Below are 25,541 nucleotides of genomic sequence, written 5' to 3'. Positions count from 1 at the left end.
CTTACTATTATTTCCCTCGTGACTCTTTCGCGTCCCACCTCGCTCACAAATCATTTCAAATCGAGTGTCACTAACATGATTATTTTGAACTACCACGCACATGTTATCTTTTTCCTTGTTCATAAGCCATTCCTTTGCCTCCTTCTTACTTCCAAATGTCTAAACGTGCATAAAACAAAACAAATCTAATAAGCATAACCATTTAACATATAAATTTTGAAAAAAAGAAAAAAGTAGTAATGAGTATACCAAATCGTTTGCATAGTATAGGGAAGTGTCGGGCCTCAAATAGAAGTCATCAACAAACTCTTCAACGGCCTGCATATGAAAGAAACAAATTATTATACAATAATCGGAGGTTATTAAATAAGTCAAACTTCCGAATACTCTATATTCGGAATCCTATCGGTTACCCAAAACACCCGATTTATGCAAATGAATGTACCCAGTTTACTGAGTGCAAAAAATGATATAATCGGAAGCTAAAATATATAGTAAACCAGCCGAATATAAATAACCGGAAGATAACTTTAATCGATAAACATCCGATTTTCAAGTTTTCGGAAATTTTATTTCGAGGCCACTGTTATATTCGGCAGTCAAAGAATGTTAAACTATTACCGATTGTAAAGGATAAGAATACTGAGTTTTGAAATTTTCTGAGGAATTCGTTTTTGGGGCCATTCGGGGGTAAATAACTCTACATAACTACCGAATATAGATATTTTTGGAAAACCAGTTTGGGGTTTTTTCTCATCTTCGGCAGTAAACTAGTATCTTGGAACTACCGAATATACATATTTGGTACTCAGTGTGTTATATTCGTAGGTTTATTCTACAAATTATCTACCGAATCTGGGTAGTTCATGGCATTCAATGCATGCAATAATCGGTTTTTCTTGTTTACAAAAGCACACAAACGCATGCAAATCGAGTATTTGAGTTTCTTAACACAATACCTGTGTTTTACATGCATCGTTAGCTTCAATATCGGGCGATTCTCCATTTTCTTCCATGAAAGGGTCGTCTATGTTTTCCTCTCCACAAAAGTTTGGATCATTCAACATATACCCCAAATCGTCTTCTCTAAACGGTCGTGAACCCTCAACATTTTGTTCTTCGTCATGATTCTCACCTTCTTCTTCATATCCATCCATTTTTGTAGTGATAAAATGGGTTTTCTCTTTTTTTCCTTCACCTTCTTCTCTATAACTCTAACAACTCAAAAATGAAAAAGAAATGGAAAAAATGAAACACAAATCATTCTAATACTGCACCGACTACAATCGGAAGTCTGGGAAATATTTTGGCTTCCAATTGCAATCGGAGGATAACAATGTTATCATATCCTCTGAATATATAAGGGTAATTTCGCCATTACGAATTACGCGAGATAAGGGCTGGCTACATTTTTCCTTTGGGTGACCTTTTTTGTTTTATTGTTGGCCCCTAAATCCTTTCGAGCGGCCCCTAAAAACGCGAGGATAAATAGGTAGAAGAGAAAAAAGTTTGAAAGAAATATCAGTCTTCATTACTAACCTTTGGTGAAGTTATTTAAGATATTATCTTCGTGTGTTATTCATTCATCAAGAGTAACTTGGATAATTCCTAAGAATTTTATTAACTAATTAATTTATACCGATCGCTTAACTTTAGTAGGCTATAATTTTGACATCTAAATTTGACAACAGACTTGACAAACCAACTCCAGTGGGTTCAACTGAGCATTCTCTCTAAGAAAAACAACAAATTGAACTATTAACATATAAGAGAGAATTACTTTGACATTATACTCCAACGTATATATCATGATTTCCATGTGTCTGAAACAAACTGTCCGGCATCTTCATTGTAATTAACATGCTAACTTCTTTGAACGACTCCAAATCCATCACTTGCCTGACATATTTTTTACCACCATCACATCCGACAGACTTGCCCAGTATGTATATACCATGTGAATTTACATATTATTGTGGTATATGCTTTACAGTTCGGGGCATTACAAACAACCCATCAAGATTTGAATTAACAACATAAACATAAAACATCATGTGCATAACTTTGAAACTTGGTGGACTTGCTTTACCTGAGACCTCACGATCGCATCTCTTATTCAAAATTGGTAACCCTTATTTTATAGTGCATGGTTACTAATACCCTTCAAGGAGTATCCTCATTCAGTCTTATCTGTATCTTATATTATGTCAAGAAAACCAAACGAAAAACATAATTTCTTCTACCAAGTTAAATCTTCGATTGATAAATCACGTCATAAATTTATATTTGTATAAATAATGGTAGAAGTACTATCTTCAAACATATTCTTTCACCCGAACAATACACTAGTACTTAATATCGGGTTTAATCACACTCGCCTCTCCTAGCTTTAATAATAATTATTGGAGATTGACATTCCAAACGTAGTGGAATGCTGGATCACGAAAAGCAAATGATGATTTGAACCAAATTTAATAATGTAGTAGTTGCTTTTTGTCCAACCTTACCCTAAGCCATTTTTGGGTTTTTGGCTTAGCCTAGGCTGACCATAGTGGTTGCTTTTAGCAGGCAAGCAGCAAGAATGAGGCTTGGGTCTGGGCTCCTCAGCAGGCCAATCAGAACATGTGTTGGGCTACTTATAGTGACATCCATATATACCTATCGAGCCATTGTCCAACTCAGAAGGAAAGGAAGCAAAGAGGGATATTCACTGAATACTTGAATAAGCGTGAGAGCTGAGACGACGAGAAGAGAACCCAGAACGGCTTCTCAATAGTTTAATTAAAAATATTCACAACAATTCTTCCTTCGTTCCACGCAATCAAACCGAACCCCTCTTCTTCTTCTTCTTCTTTCTCAACTTTTTTCTGGGGTTAATCATTTTCATTCAATTCTATTCTTCTTCGACTTCTTCTTCTTCAATCCTTGTTGTCGCTTCTTTTTCTAACCCCATCCTCCCTCTGTGTCTTTTTTCATTGAAGTCAATCACTTTGTCTTGCAAGTTTTAACCCCCAAAAAAAGTAAATAACTTTATTAGAGAATTGGGTTCTCATCAAAATCACTTCTTTCGATTGCTATTCATAGTCTGATATCCAATTCCAACGCCAACCCTCTGTCGGTCTCAGGTAAATTTTGCGCTACTATTTATTTTTTTGTGGTGATTTACTGGGTATTTTTAGTTGTTTATGTATGGAATATTGGTTTTTTCAATTTAGTGTTTCGTTAGGTATGGGCAACTAGGGGTTTTATTGTTTTGGGGTTAACACTAATACTATGAACGCCAATTTTGTGTTTGCTGTTTTTGAGGTTTTGATTGATCTATTGTTTGTTATACAGAAGCTCTGGGTGAATTTGGAGCTTCTTCGAGACAAAGCTGCTCTTAATTTCAGTCGATATCAGTGTAACTCATCTGCTAAGCCAATTAATACTTGAGATTCAGTGATTATTTAGGTAAGATGTTTCTTAAAGCAGGAAAAAGTATAAATTATGTTTCGTTTTAATAGAATTTGATATCAAAAGACATTTTGTTTCATAAAGATATGATTTTTAGTGGGTTTGGAGCTACTTGAATGGTTAAACTGCCAAAAGGTTGTCTTTGGCATCTTAGGGTTTAATAGACTAGATGTGTTATTCGAACAAGATTTAGAAGGAATCCGAATGTAGTCTCCACATAATGCACTGATAATAGTTTATGAGGAAGCATACCGGTTTTAGTTATAGCCTATGAACAGTAGTTTTATTTTATGTTCTAGAAAAACTGAAAAAGCGGTGCTTTGGAAAGGGTTAGAAGCATGAATTGGGATTTAATGAAGTGAACCTCTACCCTCAGCTGTTTGTAAACATGTACGCTCTTTGGTATTTGACTAGATGTGTTAGGTTGCTAGATCAATCATGCTGGCATTACTATCTTTCGAAGTTTTCAGAAATTCCAAGTTGTTTTTATTGATTAGCGATGTTGATAATCACTTTTTCTGTTTGGGTAACATAGGAACCTAGAGGGTGAATTAGGAGACCGATACTCAGTTGGACTAAATTAAACCTAACAAAATTCCACTAGAGATCACTGGAACTTTAGAATAGAAACCCAAGTTCCTGAGGTGTACACTGATTTCTTTCTATCCTCTTCGATCATAGTGATGGTCTATCATTGTCTTTTGCAGTTAAGTTATATACTTCATATACTCTGAGTTTCTTGGACTATGCTATAGTTTTTTAATGTCTATTTACATGTATCATCATGAAGACTTGAAATTTTTTTTATCAAGCACATTTACTTATACATAATCTCGTTCAGTATTCCTCTTTACAGGTCTATAGTTGAACTACCCAAATGATCATTTTGGGGAATGCACTCTCTCTCGTTATCTTGGGCTAAGTGTTTGTGAATGATGTCCAGTGGACACAAAGGAGTACATGCCCTCAAACACAACATTCTTAATTGGCAATGGAAAAGAGAATCGTCGTTAAACCAAGAACTTCTCATTGATGTGGCTCCTGAGATTGAGTTGTCTGACTACCGGAGGCTGCCAAGTTCTAGGAGTGAGAGTCCTTCCGACCTTCTTAACGGGGAAGGCTTGAATGTGGAACCAATTGCTGATCTGGACCTCTTCTTTGATAGACTTTATAAATACTACTGTGAGAACGGACTTCAGTGCATCATAATCAAGTGGGTAGTCGAACTTCTTAGCTTAGGGTTCACCATATGCTTTTCTGGTGTATTCCTTTTATTTGTCGATTGGAATGGTCTTCGCAATGCAAAGTGTGGGATAGAGGCAGTTGAATCTGGGATTAAACCCTGTGATTTGGCCAAAGAGGCCTTTCATCAACACCCATTAACTCCTTTCACATTTACCAAAGGGGTCATTTTGGGGTATCTAGGAATATTTTCCGGATACTGGATCTTTACGTTTGTGAGATTTTGTTATCAATTAAAAGATATATTGGAGATTCGGCGCTTCTATTATAATAGGTAACTATAACTATGAAATTACTTTCTGATGTTTTCCCCAATATGAGTAATCACGAACCATTTTTTGTAGTTACTCTTGTAGTTGTAGGGTTTCTGGGATTAAATGGTCAGTATACTATTTTGGCATAATTAGTTTTTAAGCAACTTTACCTATTTTTTTTGGCAGTCTGCAAGTTACTGATCGTGAAGTTCAAACAATGCCATGGGCCACCATTCTTGAAAAGGTTGTTCAGATACAAAGGTCACAACAACTCTGTGTTGTAAAAGATCTCTCTGCACATGATATAATCATGCGAATAATGCGCAAGGAGAACTACTTGATTGGGATGCTCAATAAAGGCATTCTTGCTTTCCCAATCTCTCAGTGGGTACCGGGATCTGGTCCTGCAGTCAGCTCTGCTGAGTCTGGCATACGTGGAAGAAGAAATTGTTTAATGTTGCCTAAGACTCTTGAATGGACATTTAATTGGTGTATATTACAGAGCATGTTTGACAGGTATGTATGAAAAAGGTCACTATTATGTTTTACGTACAGTTAATACTTTGATTAGCATATAACTCGGATATCAGTTAGTAAACTACTCAAGCAGCCTACTAATATGAATGTAATTTGGGTTGTCCAGAAATTTTCGCCTGCAGAGTGACTTCATTTCCAATCCTACATCATTAAGAAGGAGGCTTATGTTAATCGGGATAGCGATGCTTCTCCTTTCTCCCTTTAGTATCATCTTTATGGTGGTATTTCACTTTTTGAGGCATGCGGAACAGTTCTATAATCATCCAAGTATAGCATCATCTCGAAGATGGTCCAACTTATCAAGGTGGATCTTTAGGGAATTCAACGAGGTATTACTCATTAAATTAGTCGTGTTCAAATGCTATGCATCTCCGTTCACATGATACTAATAAACTTTCATCCTCTTAGAATGTTATTGTTAACATTGAAAATACTAATTAATCGTATTCAAATGTTATGCTTCTCCTTATCGTTTTGTCAATGGTGGTATTCAAATGCTATGCTTCTCCTAATCGTCTTGTATCGAAAGGGGATGCATTCGGAATTTGTAAACTTGACTTGCTTTTAATATATTGACTTTCCAATATGTTTATATCATTTTTTTGTTTTGTATTTCAGGTCGACCATTTATTCAAGCATCGAATGAACAGCAGCGTAATTCATGCCGACGAATATCTGAAGCAATTTCCCTCTCCAATTATTAGCATCATTGCGAAATTTGTCTCTTTTGTTTCTGGGGGCTTCGCTGCTATTCTTATCATAATTGCAATACTTGACGAATCTCTACTTGAAGGGCATGTAATAATGTTTTTTCCACTCCTCCGTTTTGTAGCTTTTATATAGGGTAGTTTCCAATTCTACACGAACGAATTAGTTGAGTTTACTCTGACAGTGTATTAATTTTCCAGATATATGGTCGTAACCTATTATGGTATGCTGCTGTTTTTGGAACTGTAACCGCTATTAGCCGGGCAGCCATCATGGAGGACCTTCAGGTCCGTAACCCAGAAGGGGCGATGTCTTTAGTCGTGCAGCACACGCACCATATGCCAAAGAGGTGGCGCGGTAAAGAAAATTCGGATGTGGTTCGGACAGAATTTGAAACCTTATTTCAGGTAAACCCACCTCTGAAACTGTTTTCTGTTTTAAAGATGGAATTCAATTTTCTATAAATATTATGGTTGTGCTATTTCTCAAGTAAGCTCATTTAAGCATTATATACTAGTGCTTAATGTCTGATAATTCTTGCTAATAAATTATGAACTTTGGCATTAGTTGATATAAGATAAAGCAGCAATTATTCTGCTCTTTTTGTTCACGATAGACTCCCTATTTTGCAAGATAGTACGACAGGATTAATGTAGAACTATTTAAAATCTAATGAATATCTCTAATGAGACTTGAAAGTATACTCTAGCTCAACTGAGACTCGGTCTTTCTAGTTTCTTATGTTTTTTACAACTTGAGAGTTGTCGGAATTGTAGTTAGTTGAAGTAAGATATCTATCTTTTGGGAATTAGTACTTATGTTATTATATTAATTGTGCAGTATACTGGGATGATGTTGTTGGAGGAGATGGCCTCAATTTTTCTCACGCCATTTTTACTTATCTTTGTCGTACCACAGGTATCTTTGTTTTACATGTAATACATTTTTCTCTGAACTCATACACGGCTGCCCACCCTCTCTCCCTCCCTTTAATAGTTCTCTTAAATTATGCAGCGCGTGGAAGACATTTTGCAGTTCATTTCCAATTTCACAGTGGATGTTGAAGGCGTGGGTCATGTTTGCAGGTTATTACCATTCGCCTTTTTTTGAAGCAAGTCTAGATGATTGTCACTGATTACATTAGAATATCTAGGTCTTGTCCTATAATTGGTTTTATTTATTCAATATTAGGAGGCCTCATGCAAACAATTAAAGTTTTGACTCCTGTTTCCAACTTCTTTATGCAGCTTAAGTGTCTTCGATTTTGAAAGGCATGGAAATAGCAACTATGGTGCACCATACAATACACCGCAAACCCAGAGGAGCTCCCAGGGGAAGTTGGAAAAGTCATTCTTGAGGTATGATTTTTTTTCATGCTATTCATCTGGCGACATGCAAAGGAATCAAGGATATGTTTACTTGTATAAAGTCAAGGAACTTCTAATGTGTCTGGCTTGCAACTTTACTAGGTTTCTGCTTCTTTTGTGATTTTTCAAAATTTTGTGTGATTAAACTAAGAAGACTATGAATGTTTACTTTTCGTATTCAGAATGTGTTTCTGGATTTAATATAATTTTCAGACTATGAAAAAGATCCTTCTATAACGTCTTATGTGATACACGTATCTTGCTTGTCCAAACCAGTTAGTAGCAAGTTGGATTTAAGGTATTGAATGTGTACATATTAAACCCAGACATTTGACTGTATCCTTCACTTGCTAATGAAGCTTGACCTACTTTTTCAGCATTTTATCCATTTCCCATTACTATCTTTTTATAAGTTCATCCTTCTTGTCAATATCTAAGTTCCCTGGACTGAGTTGATTTTATTGTATTGAATTGCAGCTTCCACAGCAGTTACCCTACTTGGGAGCCAGATGCGGCAGGAAAACAATTTTTATCAACTCTTAGAAGTTTCCGGGATCAAAATTTGCCAGGAAGGACACGACAAGAATTTCGGTATCCAAGGAATTGGCAATTGAACCTTAATTTGAGAAACCAAGGAAACATGGGAGGTATTCCCATAACAGGTTATCAGTTGGGTTCATTATGGATTGTCGATTCAGATCAAAATAGTCACCCATATTTGCTAGATTGGTATTACACTTCACGTTTCCCCCACACACTGAACGATTCAGAAGACATACCACCACCAACTGAAATGGAGCGTGATAGAGATATTTGGAGACCGAATAATCAGGCTGGCACACAAGCAGGACCAAGATTTGAACAAAACTGGGGTTTCCATCTGGACGAGGAACGGGCGCGCACTCCTATGGAACCATCTACTTCAACTCCTTCGTTCCGGGAAAGTGTATTACAACAGCACAACACAGGTCATCTTGAACGTCCTGTTGAGAACCACTGGTGGGCCCGAAATGATCATAATTCTGGTGGCGGAACCCAGGCAAGTTTTCTTGAGCCTCCAGTTTTCAACCATCAAATGTTAGAAAACATTCATGAAAACTACTCTGATAGAAGTTCGGAGGAGCAAGAACAACGGTTAGATTGGAGGAATTCTCAATTGTTATGTAGAACGACATGTATTGAAGAAGATGTCGCTGGTGCAGATGAAGATTTTAATCTACCATTCAATGACATATACTATACGCCCTCGGAAGAAACCAAAATGAAATCACAGCACCAGAACCATGAAACTGTGAATGACAAAAATTGATTCAAATTTCTTCCTTTGTTCTTTTTACCCTTATCTTAGTCTTCCGGGGTATCTTTAATCACCCTGCAAGCCCTAAGTTGGTTATGCATGAAAACAGTCTGCAGTGTCTGGTCTTAATGTTTTATTCTTTATTTGTACATAAATTTAAATTTAACTCAGGTTAGTTTTGGCAATGTGAATTCTGTTAATCGCCAAGGGTTTAATGAGTCGCCATGAGTCTATTGAAACTGTGAACTCATTCATTGTTTAACTCAGTTAATGTACATTCCAAGTTATTCCTGTATCCAAAAAAAATTTCATCATCAATGTTCCTGTTTAAGATGCATGTAAAATGCATGGGTTTTGACATTGTTCTAAGCTTCTACATAAATGATGATTGTTCGTATCTTTTCTTTAGCAGATGCAAAACAAATGAAATTCACACAATGGATATATATAAACTCAAGTTTTGCAATTAAAAATCCAGGATATACCATAGGAAAGTATTAAACAGAAGCAACTACAGAACCTACTAATACTAGAAAATTTAAAATGACAAGATTGTTAAACCCCAGTGGATCCAAAACCTCCAGAACCTCTGTAGAATCCAAATCTTCGACTTGTTCGACCTCTGGAGTAATTATCTTCTCAATAATGAGTTGAGCGACTCTATCACCCATTTTAACTTGGAAATCAACATCAGAATGATTGAATAAGATAACCCCAACTGGTCCTCGATAATCAGCATCAATAACACCGGCACCTACATCTATGGAATGCTTCCAGGTCAATCCCGAACGGGGTGCAACACGAGCATATGTTCCTTGAGGTACCGCAATGCTTAAATCAGTTGGAATTAGGGCTTTTCCTCTGCCTGGAACTATCATCTCAGCTGCACTAGAAAGATCATAACCAGCCGAAAGGGAGGAGCCTCTAGAAGGAAGAACAGCTTTTTCTGAAAGCTTTTTGACTCTCAAAAAACAAGAGATTTCTGGAACACCGTTTTCATTAACCTTCTGGATCTTCACTGGAGGTTCTCTGGCTTCTGAAGTCTGATTGTTGTTGTTTTGAGAATCCGGTTGTTGTGCCATTTTGATTGTGAGAAAATTGAAATTAGGTTTGGTTCTGGTGATATGAGGATTTGGGAATGAAAAAGATGTAGGGAACGACTGATTTTATAAGGAGAACGAAATTTGGGAAAAGTGGCGCCAATATTTCCCGCCATTAACATTTTCTTAGGGTTTTTTATTGTTTTCGCGGGAAAATGGGAAGAAAAAAAATCCAAATAATTGTAGAGCCTATTCAATGGAGTGGTACTTAAAAATAAGTGGTTACTTTTGAATTCCTTCAATTTCAAAGTGTGCTGGGGAAAATAAGACCTTAAGAAATGGTTGGGTATGGAGTTTTATCTGCTATGAAAGATTTAAGAATCAGCAATTACCAGCAGAAAATTGTTGGGGTCAAGAGGCAGAGTGAAATTTACAGGAAGGGTTTTGGTATTGGAAAATTAAACCTAACAACAACAGCAAAGATGGTACAGATGAAACTGGATGGACAGAGGAGAACACAGAATGTAGAGGGGGACTTCTATGTTGGTAAGAAAAGAGTTTTATTATGAATTTTTCTTCTTTACATCTCTCCAGAAAGAATTCATGAATTTTTTTTAGTTTGAGGTTGTCATATCTGTTAGAGAAAACTAGTGGCTGAAGGTTTATCAACTGTTTACACCACAAAGTCATATACCAAAGTGATAACAACTCAGTAGAGACAAATAAAGAATGATGCCAATCGTTCTGACAAAGAATGTAGACTGCTTCGTAAGCTTGAACCCTCATGTTGCTTAGAATTTAATGCCAATCCGAGTATAACTGACATCAACTTTTGATCAGGTAGCATATTGGTCTAGTTGAGGTCTGCTGGAAAGCATGGCATAGGTAAATCTGGTCTTAGGTGGCAGTAGTCTAAGACTATAGATTCTCCTATTTCTTATTCTACTCGCACCTCCGAAGAGAATGTTTGGGGTCTAGCCAAAACTGTATTATCTGGTAGAAGTAGGTTGTCTGTTTGTTCAAGGATGATAATATGATTAACTCAGTGGGATTATCTATTGTTGTAGGATGATAAATTCCAGTAACACCATTACTAAGTAAAACACCAATTACTGGAGCCACATAGAAGTGATTCAAAGATGATCCTTTCATCTTTGTGGACATCCTCATAAGAAATCTAAATGTTCTAAAAGTTATAACCCTCATTAAAGTTGGTAAGAATTTACTGTCTACTATCCTCCGATGATTTATTATAGTCTCCTAGAGCCGTAGTAAAAGTTGGTTTAGTCAAACTGGAATTTGGTGGCAGTAGTCTGAAATCTTATACATCCCTTATGGCAGTAGTCATAGGCCCAGTCTGTGGAGGGAGTGTATATAGAGTCTCAGAGTACTGCCCCCGAGCACTTCAATTTGCTCTAAGGTAGATTTCCTATGTGACAAGACATTACAAAATAAAAGTCCTTGCAATTCGCAAAAAAAAATTAAGGATGAAAATAATCTTCACAAAAGGTCATCCCTTGTTTTTTTGGTCTTAAATTTAAAAATTGTTATAAAATGTAGCATACAACTATTACAACATCTCACTTGATATTTACCCAACAAACTTGCTCTGAAAGAATCTTACCTGTCACTTGCCTTTAGAGAAGCATGTCCATTGGGTAATCATCAAATGTGATGTTTAGAATTTTACAACAGATCACCTGAGCTGGTTAGATATCACCATTGACACACACTAAGCGGATTTTCCCATCTAGAATCTGTATTGTATATTCAAATAACTCTGTCATTTGATTCCTGGGTGTGCTTTAACATTGTCTTTTCTTTATTCACTGTTCATGCAGATCACAAATGTATAAATTGTGATGTCTGCCGCTGGATGGCTCCGGTAAATTTCAATTTTATGTATGTAGGTCTAGAGATATCTAGCGGAAGAGCAACTATGTTTTACTTGCCAACTTCTAAAATCCATCTTTCTATATTATAAATATGTACATGCATGCCTATTCCACTATACCTTACAGTTGGAGTTTGTTCATTGTAAGAAATAAAAGAAATCTGTCTAACAAATGCAACATCTCTTTAACAAGGGTTCATTTGTCAACAATTCTGGCCTTGTTTACTAATTTTGTCAGAAATATAAAAGCCGGTCGATGACTTATAATTATTCTTATACATGAATGGGTGTTAATATAACAAAGGTGACAGTGTTTATGACATTAATTTCTCTCCTATTTTCTATTTGTATCATTACTTTGTTGTGAGTGGCATGCTGTTTGATCTTTCGCAGCAAGTTTTTGCTTTGGTGGATAGGAAGTCTGCTGTTTATAAACAACCAAGTTGCGAGAAAGAAAGGCTAAATGCCCTTCAGGTACCATTAAGATGATTTCATACCTTTTCCCATTGTACTATACGATTGAGGAGTGTTACAAAAAATGAAATATCTATCGTCTTAGGATGAGTTTTTGAAGACTCAGACACTCGGCCATGTATCAGGGGATTTTCTCTTAGTATCTAGGGGATTTTCTCTTAGTATCTAGGGGATTTTCTCTTAGTTTAGTATCTTTAAGTGAAATTGACCCCTTGAAGTTTGCAGGCTTTACTTTCCTGTCCGACGAGCTCTATCCATACAGAGAAACCTGCTCATGATATTCTAGAAGTACAAGAAACTTTTCCACTACCAATTGACGAGCATCGAATTCCAGTATATTTTCATTATCACTCAACATTCTCCAGTTCCCTATGCTCTCAAAATGTTTTTTTTATCTTATTTCCTTAATCACACCTTTTATATTAAAAGTTACTGTGAATCTGGAGAAAATTATGCTCAGTAGTTGTGATGTCTTACTTCAAAAACTGTGATGGTCTCAGGGTGTTTATCACTGTGGTTATCATTCCGAGGCATCGTATGGAGCAACATCATACTTCATTACTCATCCTGATGGAAACATACTTGTAGACAGGTATATGAATGCGCTATCTATCCTTGAGACAAATCAGAAGTTTTTTTGTTTTGGTTTTTTCAAATAATGCGCGAAAGAATAAGATGGGAGATTAAACAAGGGATACTTTTGTGCAGTCCAAGATACACAGAGAAACTCGCACATAAGATTGAGTTGCTCGGGGGAGCGCGCTACATGTTTCTCACTCACAAGTATGACTTCCTTAAAGAATTACGTGTTAATCGTTTGTGGCAATTCAATTTGTTTTATGTCACCTCAAAATTGCAGTGCTTTTCAGTCAATATATGTAGGTATAGGTGGAAGTGAATATCTTAGCTTGTTTTTTGGTTTCCAGGGATGATGTAGCAGATCATAAGAAGTGGTCAAAGAGGTTAGGATGTCATAGAGTTCTTCACTCACAGGATGTAAGTTAAATTTTTATTACATTTTTGCCATACCTTTATAATGATTCCCATGAACAAAAACAAACAATTGTACCCACTAACGCAAACTGGCATGGGGTTGCGCTTGTTAAATTTCTGATCACACTATTTGTTGTTGTTCTTTTGTTGCGAATTTAAGTTTATACTTGAACAGGTCGAGGATCATACAGCTGATGTAGAGACAAAGCTAGAAGGTGGCGGCCCATGGAACCTTGGGAATGAGTTTGAACTTATCCACACTCCAGGACATTCTAAAGTGAGTTTCAGAACTGAAATTAATGGATAAATAGAAAGCCAGGGTTTTTGTTTATGTAACTATCTTTAACATCTTAAGTCCTTCGTAATTACTTAGTAAATTGAGTTGAAAAACAATGTTGTTAACGACTAACACCACATCTGTATGTTTAATGGTAGGGATGTGTGAGCTTATTCTACAAGCCACTCAAGGTCATATTCACAGGGGATCATTTTGGCAAAGAGCAGTCTGAACTGTCTATTTGGGTACAATACAATCATTATTCAGGTATGCATATTATCCAACTAAATTTACAAACCTAAAGCAAGTGTTTACTCTGTTACAAGCTGCACCTAAATTGTCAATTAGTAAAATGGGTCCAGCTCATAAGTATTCCTGCTTGGGAGTTGTTCATGCATTGGATCGAATCCAGTTGTTTTGGAGTGGCTTAAATTCATCTTGAATCTAAAACAGTTGAAGTAGTCCCAAAAGTATCAATCTAAATATGTGGTTCTGGTGTTCTAACAACTTTGCTTTGCTTGTCTATTTTACTATTGCTATGCATGCAGGATGACTATCTGGCAGCTAATTTTGCTTTTGTTGCAATTCCTCTTCAAATTGAAAGTGTTCGGAAGTTGTTGTTTTGAATTTGAGTGGATCTTACCTGGTGCATATATCTACCTCCACTTTCAATACTTGTTATTTGTAATGGGAGATGAGTTTCCATTTAGTTAACAATTTCACTCTCTACCTCTGGTATAGCCACATCCACACATTGCTGCATCTTTCTCTGGCTTCGCCAGTTGACTAGAGATTGGCATATCATCTGTCATACACCGCGCCTCGGTTACACTTACCAACTTTCATCAACTAACTTAACGAAGTCCTCTTTTTTATTTAGCATCCATGTAGCTGATTTCTCTTGTTGTTCTAAGAGCAAGGGCTATGGAGTGAGGGTTCTCATTCAAAATGAATGAGTTTCACTAGATTTGATCAAATTAGGTGCTGCTATGGAGTGAGAACACCCACTCATTCATCAAAAATCACTCACATACTCATTCAAGCGGATGAGTGGTCGACAGTCTTCACTAGGAGGCTGATCTTCTGCCTCCTGAGAAAAACTTGAGTTAGGAGGCTAATCTTCTGCCTCCTGGAGAAAAAATTGTCCTAGGAGGCTGATCTTCTGCCTCCTGGAGATAAAAAACAAAAAAAAATATATTAAAATATCTAAAATCATGTTGGGGAGGCTGATCTTCTGCCTCTTGGGTGATTTTTTCTCTCTCAAGCGGTTGATAATCAACCTCTTCCTCCAAGAGGCTGATCATGTGCCTCTTAGTGTGTTTTTAGCCTCTCCCATGGTTAGTAACACACTCTTTCACTTAGTCTCTCACTCGTTTAGGTAGTGAATGAGTATTAAAAACACTCATTCCATAGCCCTTGCTCTAAGTTGGTTATTTCAATTTGCAAGAAACTCCTATCTATTGTTGTTAAACAACCTTTCTATCACTGGATGAAGCAATTAAGATATTTTGCAGGCCATGGGAGGAGAGTTGAATTTGAGGATACCCAACAGAAGAATGAGGCTATAAAGGCTTTCTTGACTGTCAAAGGAGAAGCTCTAGGTCACTTCATTTAATAACTAATGCATGGTCATTGCCGTACTTCTTTCTATTGTAACTGCAACACTATCTCAAACTATGTATATGTCAGTAATATGGCTTTTATAAATCTCAGTGCTTCGTTAGTACATATTCTCTTTGTTTCTGGAAAAGAGTTACTATCACATTTTCATTTTATCTTAAAAATAAGCCAAATTGGAAAAATGATATTAATTCTTCCCCGGAAACGAAATTCAATTTTGTATGTTTAATTGCTTCGGCCTAGAGCCATGAAACTGTGTGAAGGGGGATATTTTGTGCTCAACAGAGAATTGTCAAACCCCAGATTGGTCAAAAAGAGGCGGCCAAGAAAGAGAAAAAACTTGCACTCTTAAAAATAAACTCATGTAATCACTTGGTGACTCACTGAATGAGTAGAGTTTTTTCTAAATTAAACAGTTCCGGTATTGTTCCAAGCTTCCCATCCTAATCTAAAATAAATAGTTCAGGTGATTCAGGTCGGAATACTTTGTTAATCACAGCAGATACCAAGTACCAACCAATAAACAATGTTATCTGTCAGGTAAACCTTAATTTCCTTAAATGATGCTTCTTTCGTAGTTGCTTCCTGGATGCAAAATTAGTATTTTCTTCACTTAAAAATTCTATTAACCAATCAATTGTTAGCTCTAAAATAAGGTATTCTATTTCTTGAAAGATCTTGTAAGATCCTTAGCTAGTAGTAATTAGTAAAGTAAAGCTAACTTGGACTTCTTGTGTGTTCAAACTAGGGAATGGGGATATATACCGGAGTCTACTTAAATAAGTGGATAGTTTTGAGTCCTTTCAATTACTAAAGACTACTACCAAGAAACCTTAAATTCACAGTTTTGGAGAAAAGAAGAAGTAGAGAAATGGTTGGGGAAGGAGTTTTATCTGCTGTGAAAGATGTAAGGATCATCAACTACCAGCATAGATTTGTTGGGGTTAAGAGGCAGAGTGATTTTTATTGAAAAGCTATTGGTATTGGAAAATCAAACCTAACAACGGCAACAACAACAAAGACGGTCTCGATGAAACTGGAGAGACAGAGGGGAACACAGAATGTAGAGGGTGACTTCTTCGTTGGTAACATTTTGCTTCTTTCTTCGTTTGAATCTCTAGGATTTTAAGATCCTTTATTTTATTTTGCTTATAATTTTGGGAATTTTTCTTCTTTTGGACTCAAATCCCCTGAGAAATAGTATAGTAATTGTAATCCTTGTACCAACCTTATATGGCTTAGCTGAGTGATGCATTGAATACTGTTATGGTGAATTCGTACTGACAATTTTGATGGAAGTAAACTAGTAAACCTTCGTCTAGAACGGTTAATTGAGCGCTCACTGAGTCACCAGACAATGACTTGGTATCGTCGTACAGAAGCACCAAGAGATCAAGCACACCAACTAATGCACCAGTGTATCCACCGTGGACATCTAAACTCCCTAAGATGGCGCTTAGCTTATGTGCAGTGGCATGCCATAACTGGATTCCTATTCAGATTTAAACCTTGTATGCACACAAGTCCATTCTATTGATAGATATGCTTAACACTATTTTCTTTGTTTGATTTTCTTGCAGATCACAAATGTATAGATTGTGATACCTGCCGCTGGATGGCTCCGGTAAATTTAACTTTATCTGTATAAAAATATGTTACATGTATTCATTCCTAGAGATTTTTACAGCATGGTGACTATGTTTTTAGTTATCAACTTCATCGGAAAATGCTCCTCTTAGCTTAGAATATCTACTTGTATAATGTTCAAAATGTTTTTTTCTTTCCCTTCTTTTGTAAACATCAGGTTACTAAGCTCCACAGTTCGAGTTTGTTTACTGTAAGGTTCAAAGAAGAACCTTCAAACAAATATAACATATCTTAACAAGCGCTAATTGGTTAACCTTTCGGGCCTTGTTTACCAAATTCATCAAAAATATTGAAATTGTTCCTTGACATGTTTGTAAGTTCATGGCGTATGCATATGTTATTCTTGATTGGGTGCTAATAAGCTGATGGTGGCAGTGTTTGTGTAGTTGCTTAGTATTTCATTGATTCTTGTTGTGAGTATCATGTCTTTTGTTATTCTGCAGCAAGTCTTTACTCGAGTGGATGAGCAGTCTGCTGTTTATAAACAACCAAGTACAGAAAAAGAAAGGCTAAATGCTCTTCAGGTTATATTCGCGTAATTTTCTAATCCAAATAATATATAATGGTATTACAAAAGAATTGGACAACATTCTCTTTTTGTTATAGCCTTTTAGATGATTCTTTGAGAACCGAAGGATGCAGAAGTTCCACACACTCGACTATGTATGCATCAATGTCCAACTGAATTTATTTAGTTTAGTTATTTTTCGTGAAGTTGACCACTTGCTGTTCACAGGCTTTACTTTCTTGTCCAACGAGCTCTATTCATACAGAGAAACCTGCTCGTGATATTCTAGAAGTTCAGAAGACGTTCCCACTTCGGATTAATGAACAGAGAATTCCGGTAGTTTGCAAATCATTTCTCACTCAACATTTTCAAATCATATTTGCTCACAGTTGTATTTTGAACTTCTTAATTTACTAAAAGAAAATCAATCTTGGAAGTTACTGCTCATCTGGAGAAACTATGCTCCCATTATGGTATCTTGATGCCTTCCATAACTGAAATGGTTTCAGGGTATATTTGACTGTGGTTATCATTCCGAGGCATCATATGGAGCAACATCCTATTTCATCACCCATCCGGATGGTAACATTCTCGTGGACAGGTATATGAACTTATTATTCATCCAAACACAACATAGATTAATTTTTCCTTAAGGAATAGAATAAGACGAGAGTTTCAACAAGGAGCATCTTTCTGCAGTTCAAGATACACAGAAAGACTTGCACATACGATTGAGATTCTCGGGGGAGTACGCTATATGTTTCTCACCCACAGGTATGAGTTCTTTCAACAATCACACTTTAAATAAACTGATATCTCTTTTCTCCCCCTTACACAATTTGGGTTGTTTCTCATCATCTTAGAGCAAGCACTATGGTGCACTTTTTCTTGGCTGCTAATGAGAGATGTAGCTAAGCCAAGAGGAGAGAAAATGTCAAATAGTATTTGGCGGAAATTCAGTTTCGCCCCAAAACAAGCCAAACCAAGTTTAAAAAGGTAATGTTGTATAGTAAATTTTAAATTTGAATATGGTGGAAACTCTACGGATCTGTAGTTCCGATCAGCCATGGCTTAGCTAACTACTACAATCTAGCAAATTTTGCTACCATAGTGATTGCCCATTGCTAAAAATAGGTAACTTCGCTCACCATAGTGCTTGCTCTTAGGCTTGAAGTGCTTTCTTTTGTTCTTACCAGGGATGATGTAGCAGATCACAACAAGTGGTCAAAGAGGTTTGGATGTGATCGAGTTCTTCACTCACAAGATGTGAGTAATATCTCTCTCGCTGTTAGTCTGTTACCTTTATGTTTCATGGTTCATCAGACAATCGCACCTTCTATGGTATACGTTTACGCCCTTTGAATTTTAGACATTTCTGTTTCTTCTAATTTAGTTTTGTAATTGATCAGATCGAGGATAATACAGCTGATGTAGAAATAAAGCTAGATGGTGATGGTCCCTGGAACCTCGGGAATGACTTTGAACTTTTCCACACTCCAGGACACACGAGAGTGAGTTTGCGGATCTGAAGTTAGCAGACAGATGAAAACCTGGTCTTGTTTTGAGTTTGTAGACCATACAATATTTAGTTTCTCCTACTATAATAGGAGGCTTAACATCTATTGTTACTTATGCTCTAGTTTCAAAGAATTCGCTGCTATCAAATGTTTGAGGTAAATATTTGAGTTATACGTTGGTCAGTCAATGGTGCACACCGACGTATAACTTGCAGGTTGCTATGGTAAACTCACTGGAAGAACTGTAAGTAAGGATGTTCGAACTCATAGATGAGACTAGGTTTGTGTAGAAACTGTTGAAGTTGTGTGGCTCAATACACACATGTGAGTCACACATGGGGTATAGCTAAAGATAGTCCCACATGGAGGAGAACAAGTTCCATATGGTGATATGCAAGCTAGACATTCTCCCTACATAGCACCGATGCCTTTTAGATAAAACCCCACACCTAACCTCAAGGTGGTCAAGTGGGGACAATATCGGTGCTATGTGGCCGTGCCCGGAGAGGGTGCGGCGACCCGTAGAGGTCCTACAGAAACAAATTCAAGAATACACATATTTTTGGTTTTGCGATTAACCTGGTCTGTTATGAGATTACTCGAATAATAATCACATAAAGTGAATGAAGTGTCCTGTAAATGTGTTCGTCATTTGGGATTTTTTGCATTCTCAGATAGGCTACAATTGTTAACCACAAGTATTCGAGTTACGAAAGGATGTTTTTCACAACGTGACTACTAACACAGTATCTTTGTGTTTTACAACAGGGGTCTGTGTGCTTATTATACAAGCCGCTTAAGGTCCTATTCGCTGGGGATCATATTAGCAAAGATCAATCTGAACTGTCTATGGGGGAACAATACAATCAGCAATCAGGTATGGGAAACTTAGATATGCATTACTTGATAAAATTCCCCAACCTGAGGTATTATTATTTCACTTTGTTACACTCAATACCAAAGGCTACATCATATACTATTTCTGTTTGGGAGCTGTTTATGCTCTTAAGTCCGATTGAACCTTTTGGACTGGGTGAAAGCCGTCTTGAATTCGAAACAGTTGAAGTCGTCCCAAAAGTATCCCTTTCAAATTTGTGATATTGGTGTTTTCAGCTTGCTCGACTTTTTTAATAGTGCTACACAGGCAGGGTAGTATACTATTTTAAAGACACATAATTGCCATCTGGTAGCTAATTATCTATTGCTGCAGTTCCTCTTCAACTTGAAAGTGTGCGCAAGCTGTTAGACTTCGAGTTTGAGTGGATCCTACCTGGTGCGCATATCTACCAACTCTTTATATACTTGTTTTTCGAAATGGAATATGAGTTTCTGTTCAGAGAGAGTCACTCACTACCTCTTGGTATAGGCATATATCTGCACATAGCTTAAGTCCATATTGTCTTCTTGGTTTGACTACCCTGCGGCATATCACCTGTTATATGACTGTGCCTCAGATGCACATTTAGCGATTCTTATTTTTTACTTAATCAAGTCTGACAATATTTTGTCGATACAATACTTGCTTCCGTCCCACTTTTACTTCACCTTCGATATAACAACGGGTTTGACTGTTAGATGAACTAATTGCTTGATGAAATATTTTGCAGGTCATGGGAGGAGAGTTGAATTTAAAGACACCCAAGAGAAGAACAAGGCTTTGAAAGCTTTCTTGGTCATGAAAGGACAAGCTCAAACCCAGTCTGTTTAATGACTAATGCACATAAGGTCATTAGTCTACTATAATGTGTTTGTTGTTACTTCTCTCTGCTGTAACATTATTAATTAAAGTAATAAATGTATGTACAGTACAACTTAATGAAACAGCAAACAGGGAAGTATTTCTTGAGGAAGAAATCTCATTCGCAATATATGGATTTTTGGTCGGATTGGTGAAAAGATTTGTTAAAAGATAGTGGAATCGAAAAACTTGGAAAAAAGTCCAATTGAATTCGGTGACTATTAAGTAAAATTAGTTGGAAATAATCAAGTTAAGGATCTGTTAAGAACTGAGAAGATGTTAATCGAAGCCAATCATGGTGTTGGTCGCTGTAATTGATGAAACAGAGATGAGTCCGAGATTGGAAGGTGAAATTAGGGTTCCTGAGATGAAATTAAGATCGGGTTCTGTCAATTGAAGAAAACAAGTGATTTCTCGTCTTTGTTTGGAAGAGAGATGAGCAGATGAAGATGAATCTGAGAGAGAACTGCTGCTACTGCTAAGATGGGTTTGTGATTATTTGAGTTTTGATGTGAATTGAAACCTGAATCTGACAAGGAAGAAATAAGGGTTTGAGTTAGTGATGCTGTCGATCTAAGAAATCATGTGAAGGTGTTGATGATTTGTGGTCTTGCTGTTGCCGGTGTGAAGATGGAATTGTTGAATGAAGCAACTGGTATTGGTGGTCTGTGATGCAAGTTTGAACTGAAGCTGTTATGGGATCTGTGGTTAGCCTGGATGGAGGAGATTAGGTGGTGTTGTTGGTTGTTATAGATAGATAAAATAAGAGATCGACGGTGGTCTTTAGTGAAGAGTTGATGAATGAGTATTGGTGCTGCAGGAGAAAGAATGGGTGATAGCAAGTCTGCTACTGCTGCTGCAGATGAATCATTTAGATGTATGTTAGGCTTAATACATGGAAGAACAATTGTTGCTACTGTTGGTTTTGGAGAAAAAAAAGAACACATCAGAAAAGGGAATTCAAATATGCTAAGTCACCGGATTAGTGAATGGAGCAGGAACTGGTGGTGCAGGTTCAATACTTGAGCTTGTACAGAATTGATGCTACTGTGTGCTGCAACATTGCAGATGGAATGTGGTTTATGGCTCAAATGCATTCAGCTAGCTATTGTTGGTGGTGTATTTCAGTTGGCAGTGGCTTGGTTCTGAGGGTGGAATTGCAGGTGATGATTTAATGTGAGATGAAGATGATGGCTAAAGATGCATTTGAGTGCCTGAGATAGAAGTGACTGGAGAGGATCTGAAGGCAATGTCTAATGATCAGATGTGTATGGGCTGAGATTGCAGGGATTGTGACCTGTGTTTGGCAAATGCAATGGTGAGTTGCAGTGTTGGTGTTGACTGGTGCGCAAGAATGAATACTTGAGTTGTTAGATGAATGCAAGGAAATACTGCAGGGAAGGATCAATAGAATGGCTTGAACTGTAGCAAGGAACAACAAGAACTCGGTTTGAATCCGATTCAGACGAGTCAATTCAGTGATCCAGGTGAGTTGACAAGATAACGACACCGTCAGTCGGACCGTTAAAGATGACGGCGACCCAGAAAGACTGTTAGTTTGACTCAGGTAGCCGACGACAGACCTCAGGTGGCCGACGATGATTTTTCTGGCCGAATTCAAGCCCAAACCACTGTTGGCTGAGGGCACTCATATGGGGTGGTTCTTATCTTGGGCGTCTGAATCTTGCCCAAATCATAACCTAAATCTGAAATTGAGAGAGATATTCCTCTCGATTATTAGCTCTTGAAAGAAGTAAAGAGAGGCGCAGCCATGGAGAAAAGCAGTTGTTGTTGCTGATGATTCGAGAGATTTGAGAGAGGTTTTGGTGATGAAATCGGTACAGGTTAGTTGGAAATAATCAAATTAAGGATCTGTTAAGAACTGAGAAGATGTTAATCGAAGCGAATCATGGAGTTGGTCGATGTAATTGATGAAACAGAGATGAGTCCGAGATTGGAAGGTGAAATTAGGGTTCCTGAGATGAAATTAAGATCGGGTTCTGTCAATTGAAGAAAACAGGTGATTTCTCGTCTTTGTTTGGAAGAGAGATGAGCAGATGAAGATGAATCTGAGAGAGAACTGGTGCTACTGCTAAGATGGGTTTGTGATTATTTGAGTTTTGATGTGAATTGAAAGCTGAATCTGACAAGGAAGAAATAATGGTTTGAGTTAGTGTTGTTGTCGATCTAAGAAATCATGTGAAGGTGTTGATGATTTGTGGTCTTGCTGTTGCCGGTGTGAAGATGGAATTGTTGGTGGAGCAACTGGTATTGGTGGTCTGTGATGCAAGTTTGAACTGAAGCTGTTATGGGATCTGTGGTTAGCCTGGATGGAGGAGATTAGGTGGTGTTGTTGGTTGTTATAGATAGATAGAATAAGAGATCGACGGTGGTCTTTGGTGAAGAGTTGATGAATGTGTATTGGTGCTGCAGGAGAAAGAATGGGTGGTAGAAAGTCTGCTACTGCTGTTGCAGATAAATCGTTTAGATGTATGTTAGGCTTAATACATGGAAGAACAGTTGTTTCTACTGTTGGTTTTGGAGAAAAAGAAGAACACATCAGAAAAGGGAATTCAAATGTGCTAAGTCACCGGATTAGTGAATGGAGCAGGAACTGGTGGTGCAGGTTCAATACTTGAGCTTGTACAGAATTGATGCTACTGTGTGCTGCAACATTGCAGATGGAATGTGGTTTATGGCTCAAATGCATTCAGCTAGCTATTGTTGGTGGTGTATTTCAGTTGGCAGTGGCTTGGTTCTGAGGGTGGAATTGCAGGTGATGATTTAATGTGAGATGAAGATGATGGCTAAAGATGCATTTGAGTGCCTGAGATAGAAGTGACTGGAGAGGATCTGAAGGAAATGTCTAATGATCAGATGGGTATGGGCTGAGATTGCAGGGATTGTGACCTGTGTTTGGCAAATGCAATGGTGAGTTGCAGTGTTGGTGTTGACTGGTGCGCAAGAATGAATACTTGAGTTGTTAGATGAATACAAGGAAATACTGCAGGGAAGGATCAATAGAATGGCCTGAACTGTAGCAAGGAACAACAAGAACTCGGTTTGAATCCGATTCAGACGAGTCAATTCAGTGATCCAGGTGAGTTGACAAGATAATGACACCGTCAGTCGGACCGTTAAAGATGACGGCGACCCAGAAAGACTGTTAGTTTGACTCCGGTAGCCGACGACAGACCTCAGGTGGCCGACGATGATTTTTCCGGCCGAATTCCGGTGATTCCAGGATTTTTCCGACGACCCAAAAGTAGCAGAATTTTGTGAAGAGTAATCTAGACTCATGGGTTTGAGGAATTGGGCTTGAATTTGGAAGGAGAAGGTGGAAGAGTTTTACAAAGACAAGGATTTGGAATTTGAGCTACAAAAGGAAAGGGATTTTATTCCTAAGAGGATTGCAAGAATATTGAAGCTTATAGATAGAGAAGTTATACACACACTTCTGGACACCTCTCTAGACACACAACACTTGTGTTTTTGCTTGCTTTCAAAATTCTTCTTTTAATTATTTGTGTGAACTTTAAAAATTCTCCCTTTAATTATTTGTGTGAATTTCAAAAACATGAGTAGCTAATTTTCTTATTGATTGAGGATGAATTCCTAGTTCTTAACATGTTTTGAGTTTTGTTTTTAAATCTACTTTGAAGTTTTTCACATGATTATCGTTTTTTTTTACTAATAGGAATGTTTATACATTCATGGTTGATTGGTAGATTGTTTAGGAGGCCTACTAAATTGATTTGTTAATTGATCTAAAGCTAGTGAAAGTTAGGGGATAATTAATCGTTTCTTGACTCTTTACATAGGTACCAAACACGAGACCTTACGGAGGGATTCCGTGGAGCAATTGTGTGTGGAAACAACGTTAGCAAGTAGACCTTGAGCTAAGAGTTTAACTACTAATATCAACCTAATAAATTCATAAATCTTAATGCGTTTAACTAAATTACATCTTGAGTGAGCTACTACTAGGTGGTTTGGTGAATAGAATCCGGTAGTCGAGAACTTCCGTATCCGGTGATACGGGGGATTTAGGGGTTTAACACTGAGCTAGCTGCTTTACCTACGGTTGGTGATAATCTGTGACTAATAAAAAGTGGAAAAGAACATAACTTGAATCATTGTTTTGCAACGAAGAAGGATTCCTTGATATAATCTCTCTTATTGATTTCAACTTAAACTTTTAATTGCTTTATTTACTTTCTTTTGTTTTTAAAATCTAAAACCAATCCCCCTTTTTTGTGACAACTAAACAACTAAAACCTCTTGCTCCTCGTGGGAACGAACTTGACTACACTATATTACTTGTTAATTAGGTGGAAAAATATTAATTAATTTGTTGTGGTTACGACACGCATCAAATTTTGGCGCCGCTGCCGGGGAGCAGCGGACGATTTTAGTTGTTTTATTTTTATTTATTTTTTGCTTTATTCTTGCTTTGTTAGATTCTATATCGTATCTAACTTAGTTTTCGAGAATCTTGTTTCAGGTACTATATCTTTGGTGAATGCTTAAAGAGGGCAAACCGAGTCCAATTGGTATAAGTCTTCGATCCGACACTAAACTAAAAGACCTCTTTCGAGCGGTTAACACTCCGCTTCCTCCTTCTTCATCTAGTGAGTTCGCGGATTCCGATATAGACGAAGAAGAAATGGCTGATCGTACACTCAAGGATCTAGCTTCTCACAAGCTCGATACACAACAATGGTGTATCCAAACTAATTCAACCTTCGAGATCAAGCCGGGGTTGATTAGAGAGTTACTAAAGTTTCATGGCATGGCAAATGAAGATCCAAACAAACATCTTATGGACTTCTCTACCATAGTCATGGCTATGCTTCCACCGGAGACTAATGCGGATGGAGCAATGTTGAAAGCTTTCCCGTTCTCTTTGGCGGGCAATGCTAAGGAATGGTTGTATTATTTGCCTTCCGTAAGTATCACCACATGGAATGGGATG

At 37.3% G+C, this 25,541-nt stretch overlaps 3 protein-coding genes and 1 pseudogene across 11 annotated transcripts; 3 read left to right on the top strand and 1 right to left on the bottom strand.

Annotated features, from left to right (window-relative positions):
* The first annotated feature begins 2,697 nt into the window (after positions 1–2,697).
* LOC113302453 (autophagy-related protein 9-like) lies at positions 2,698–9,176 on the top strand. Of its 2 annotated transcripts, none has more exons than XM_026551362.1 (11): positions 2,698–3,125; positions 3,337–3,450; positions 4,310–4,969; positions 5,136–5,465; positions 5,593–5,815; positions 6,105–6,284; positions 6,395–6,601; positions 7,035–7,112; positions 7,209–7,279; positions 7,442–7,552; positions 8,039–9,176. In XM_026551362.1, the coding sequence occupies exons 3-11, from the start codon at positions 4,386–4,388 to the stop codon at positions 8,868–8,870; spliced, it is 2,616 nt and encodes an 871-aa protein (XP_026407147.1). In that variant the 5' UTR covers positions 2,698–3,125; positions 3,337–3,450; positions 4,310–4,385; the 3' UTR covers positions 8,871–9,176. The 2 variants fall into 2 exon arrangements, with proteins under 2 accessions (XP_026407147.1, XP_026407148.1); XM_026551363.1 differs by having other exon boundaries at positions 4,295–4,969.
* Positions 9,177–9,287: 111 nt separating this feature from the next.
* LOC113302455 lies at positions 9,288–10,523 on the bottom strand (annotated as a pseudogene).
* LOC113302454 lies at positions 10,258–15,172 on the top strand. Its single transcript, XM_026551364.1, has 10 exons — positions 10,258–10,444; positions 11,740–11,783; positions 12,186–12,266; positions 12,492–12,599; positions 12,767–12,858; positions 12,975–13,049; positions 13,193–13,262; positions 13,435–13,536; positions 13,695–13,803; positions 15,051–15,172. The coding sequence occupies exons 1-10, from the start codon at positions 10,264–10,266 to the stop codon at positions 15,149–15,151; spliced, it is 963 nt and encodes a 320-aa protein (XP_026407149.1). The 5' UTR covers positions 10,258–10,263; the 3' UTR covers positions 15,152–15,172.
* Positions 15,173–15,506: 334 nt separating this feature from the next.
* Positions 15,507–24,109, top strand: LOC113302452. Of its 8 annotated transcripts, XM_026551356.1 has the most exons (13): positions 15,507–15,696; positions 15,905–16,241; positions 16,737–16,780; positions 17,247–17,327; positions 17,540–17,647; positions 17,821–17,912; positions 18,011–18,085; positions 18,508–18,577; positions 18,721–18,822; positions 19,597–19,705; positions 20,039–20,101; positions 20,436–20,553; positions 20,635–24,109. In XM_026551356.1, the coding sequence occupies exons 2-12, from the start codon at positions 16,187–16,189 to the stop codon at positions 20,534–20,536; spliced, it is 900 nt and encodes a 299-aa protein (XP_026407141.1). In that variant the 5' UTR covers positions 15,507–15,696; positions 15,905–16,186; the 3' UTR covers positions 20,537–20,553; positions 20,635–24,109. The 8 variants fall into 8 exon arrangements, with proteins under 8 accessions (XP_026407141.1, XP_026407138.1, XP_026407139.1 ...); XM_026551353.1 differs by having other exon boundaries at positions 20,436–20,724; XM_026551354.1 differs by lacking the exon at positions 15,507–15,696 and adding an exon at positions 15,723–15,812 and having other exon boundaries at positions 20,436–20,724.
* Positions 24,110–25,541: the final 1,432 nt, after the last annotated feature.

This window comes from Papaver somniferum, chromosome 8 (assembly GCF_003573695.1).
Source record: "Papaver somniferum cultivar HN1 chromosome 8, ASM357369v1, whole genome shotgun sequence".
Classification (NCBI taxonomy): domain Eukaryota; kingdom Viridiplantae; phylum Streptophyta; class Magnoliopsida; order Ranunculales; family Papaveraceae; genus Papaver; species Papaver somniferum.
The sequence above is the reverse complement of the archived record's forward strand: the minus strand, read 5'-3'. Positions and strand labels throughout refer to the sequence as shown.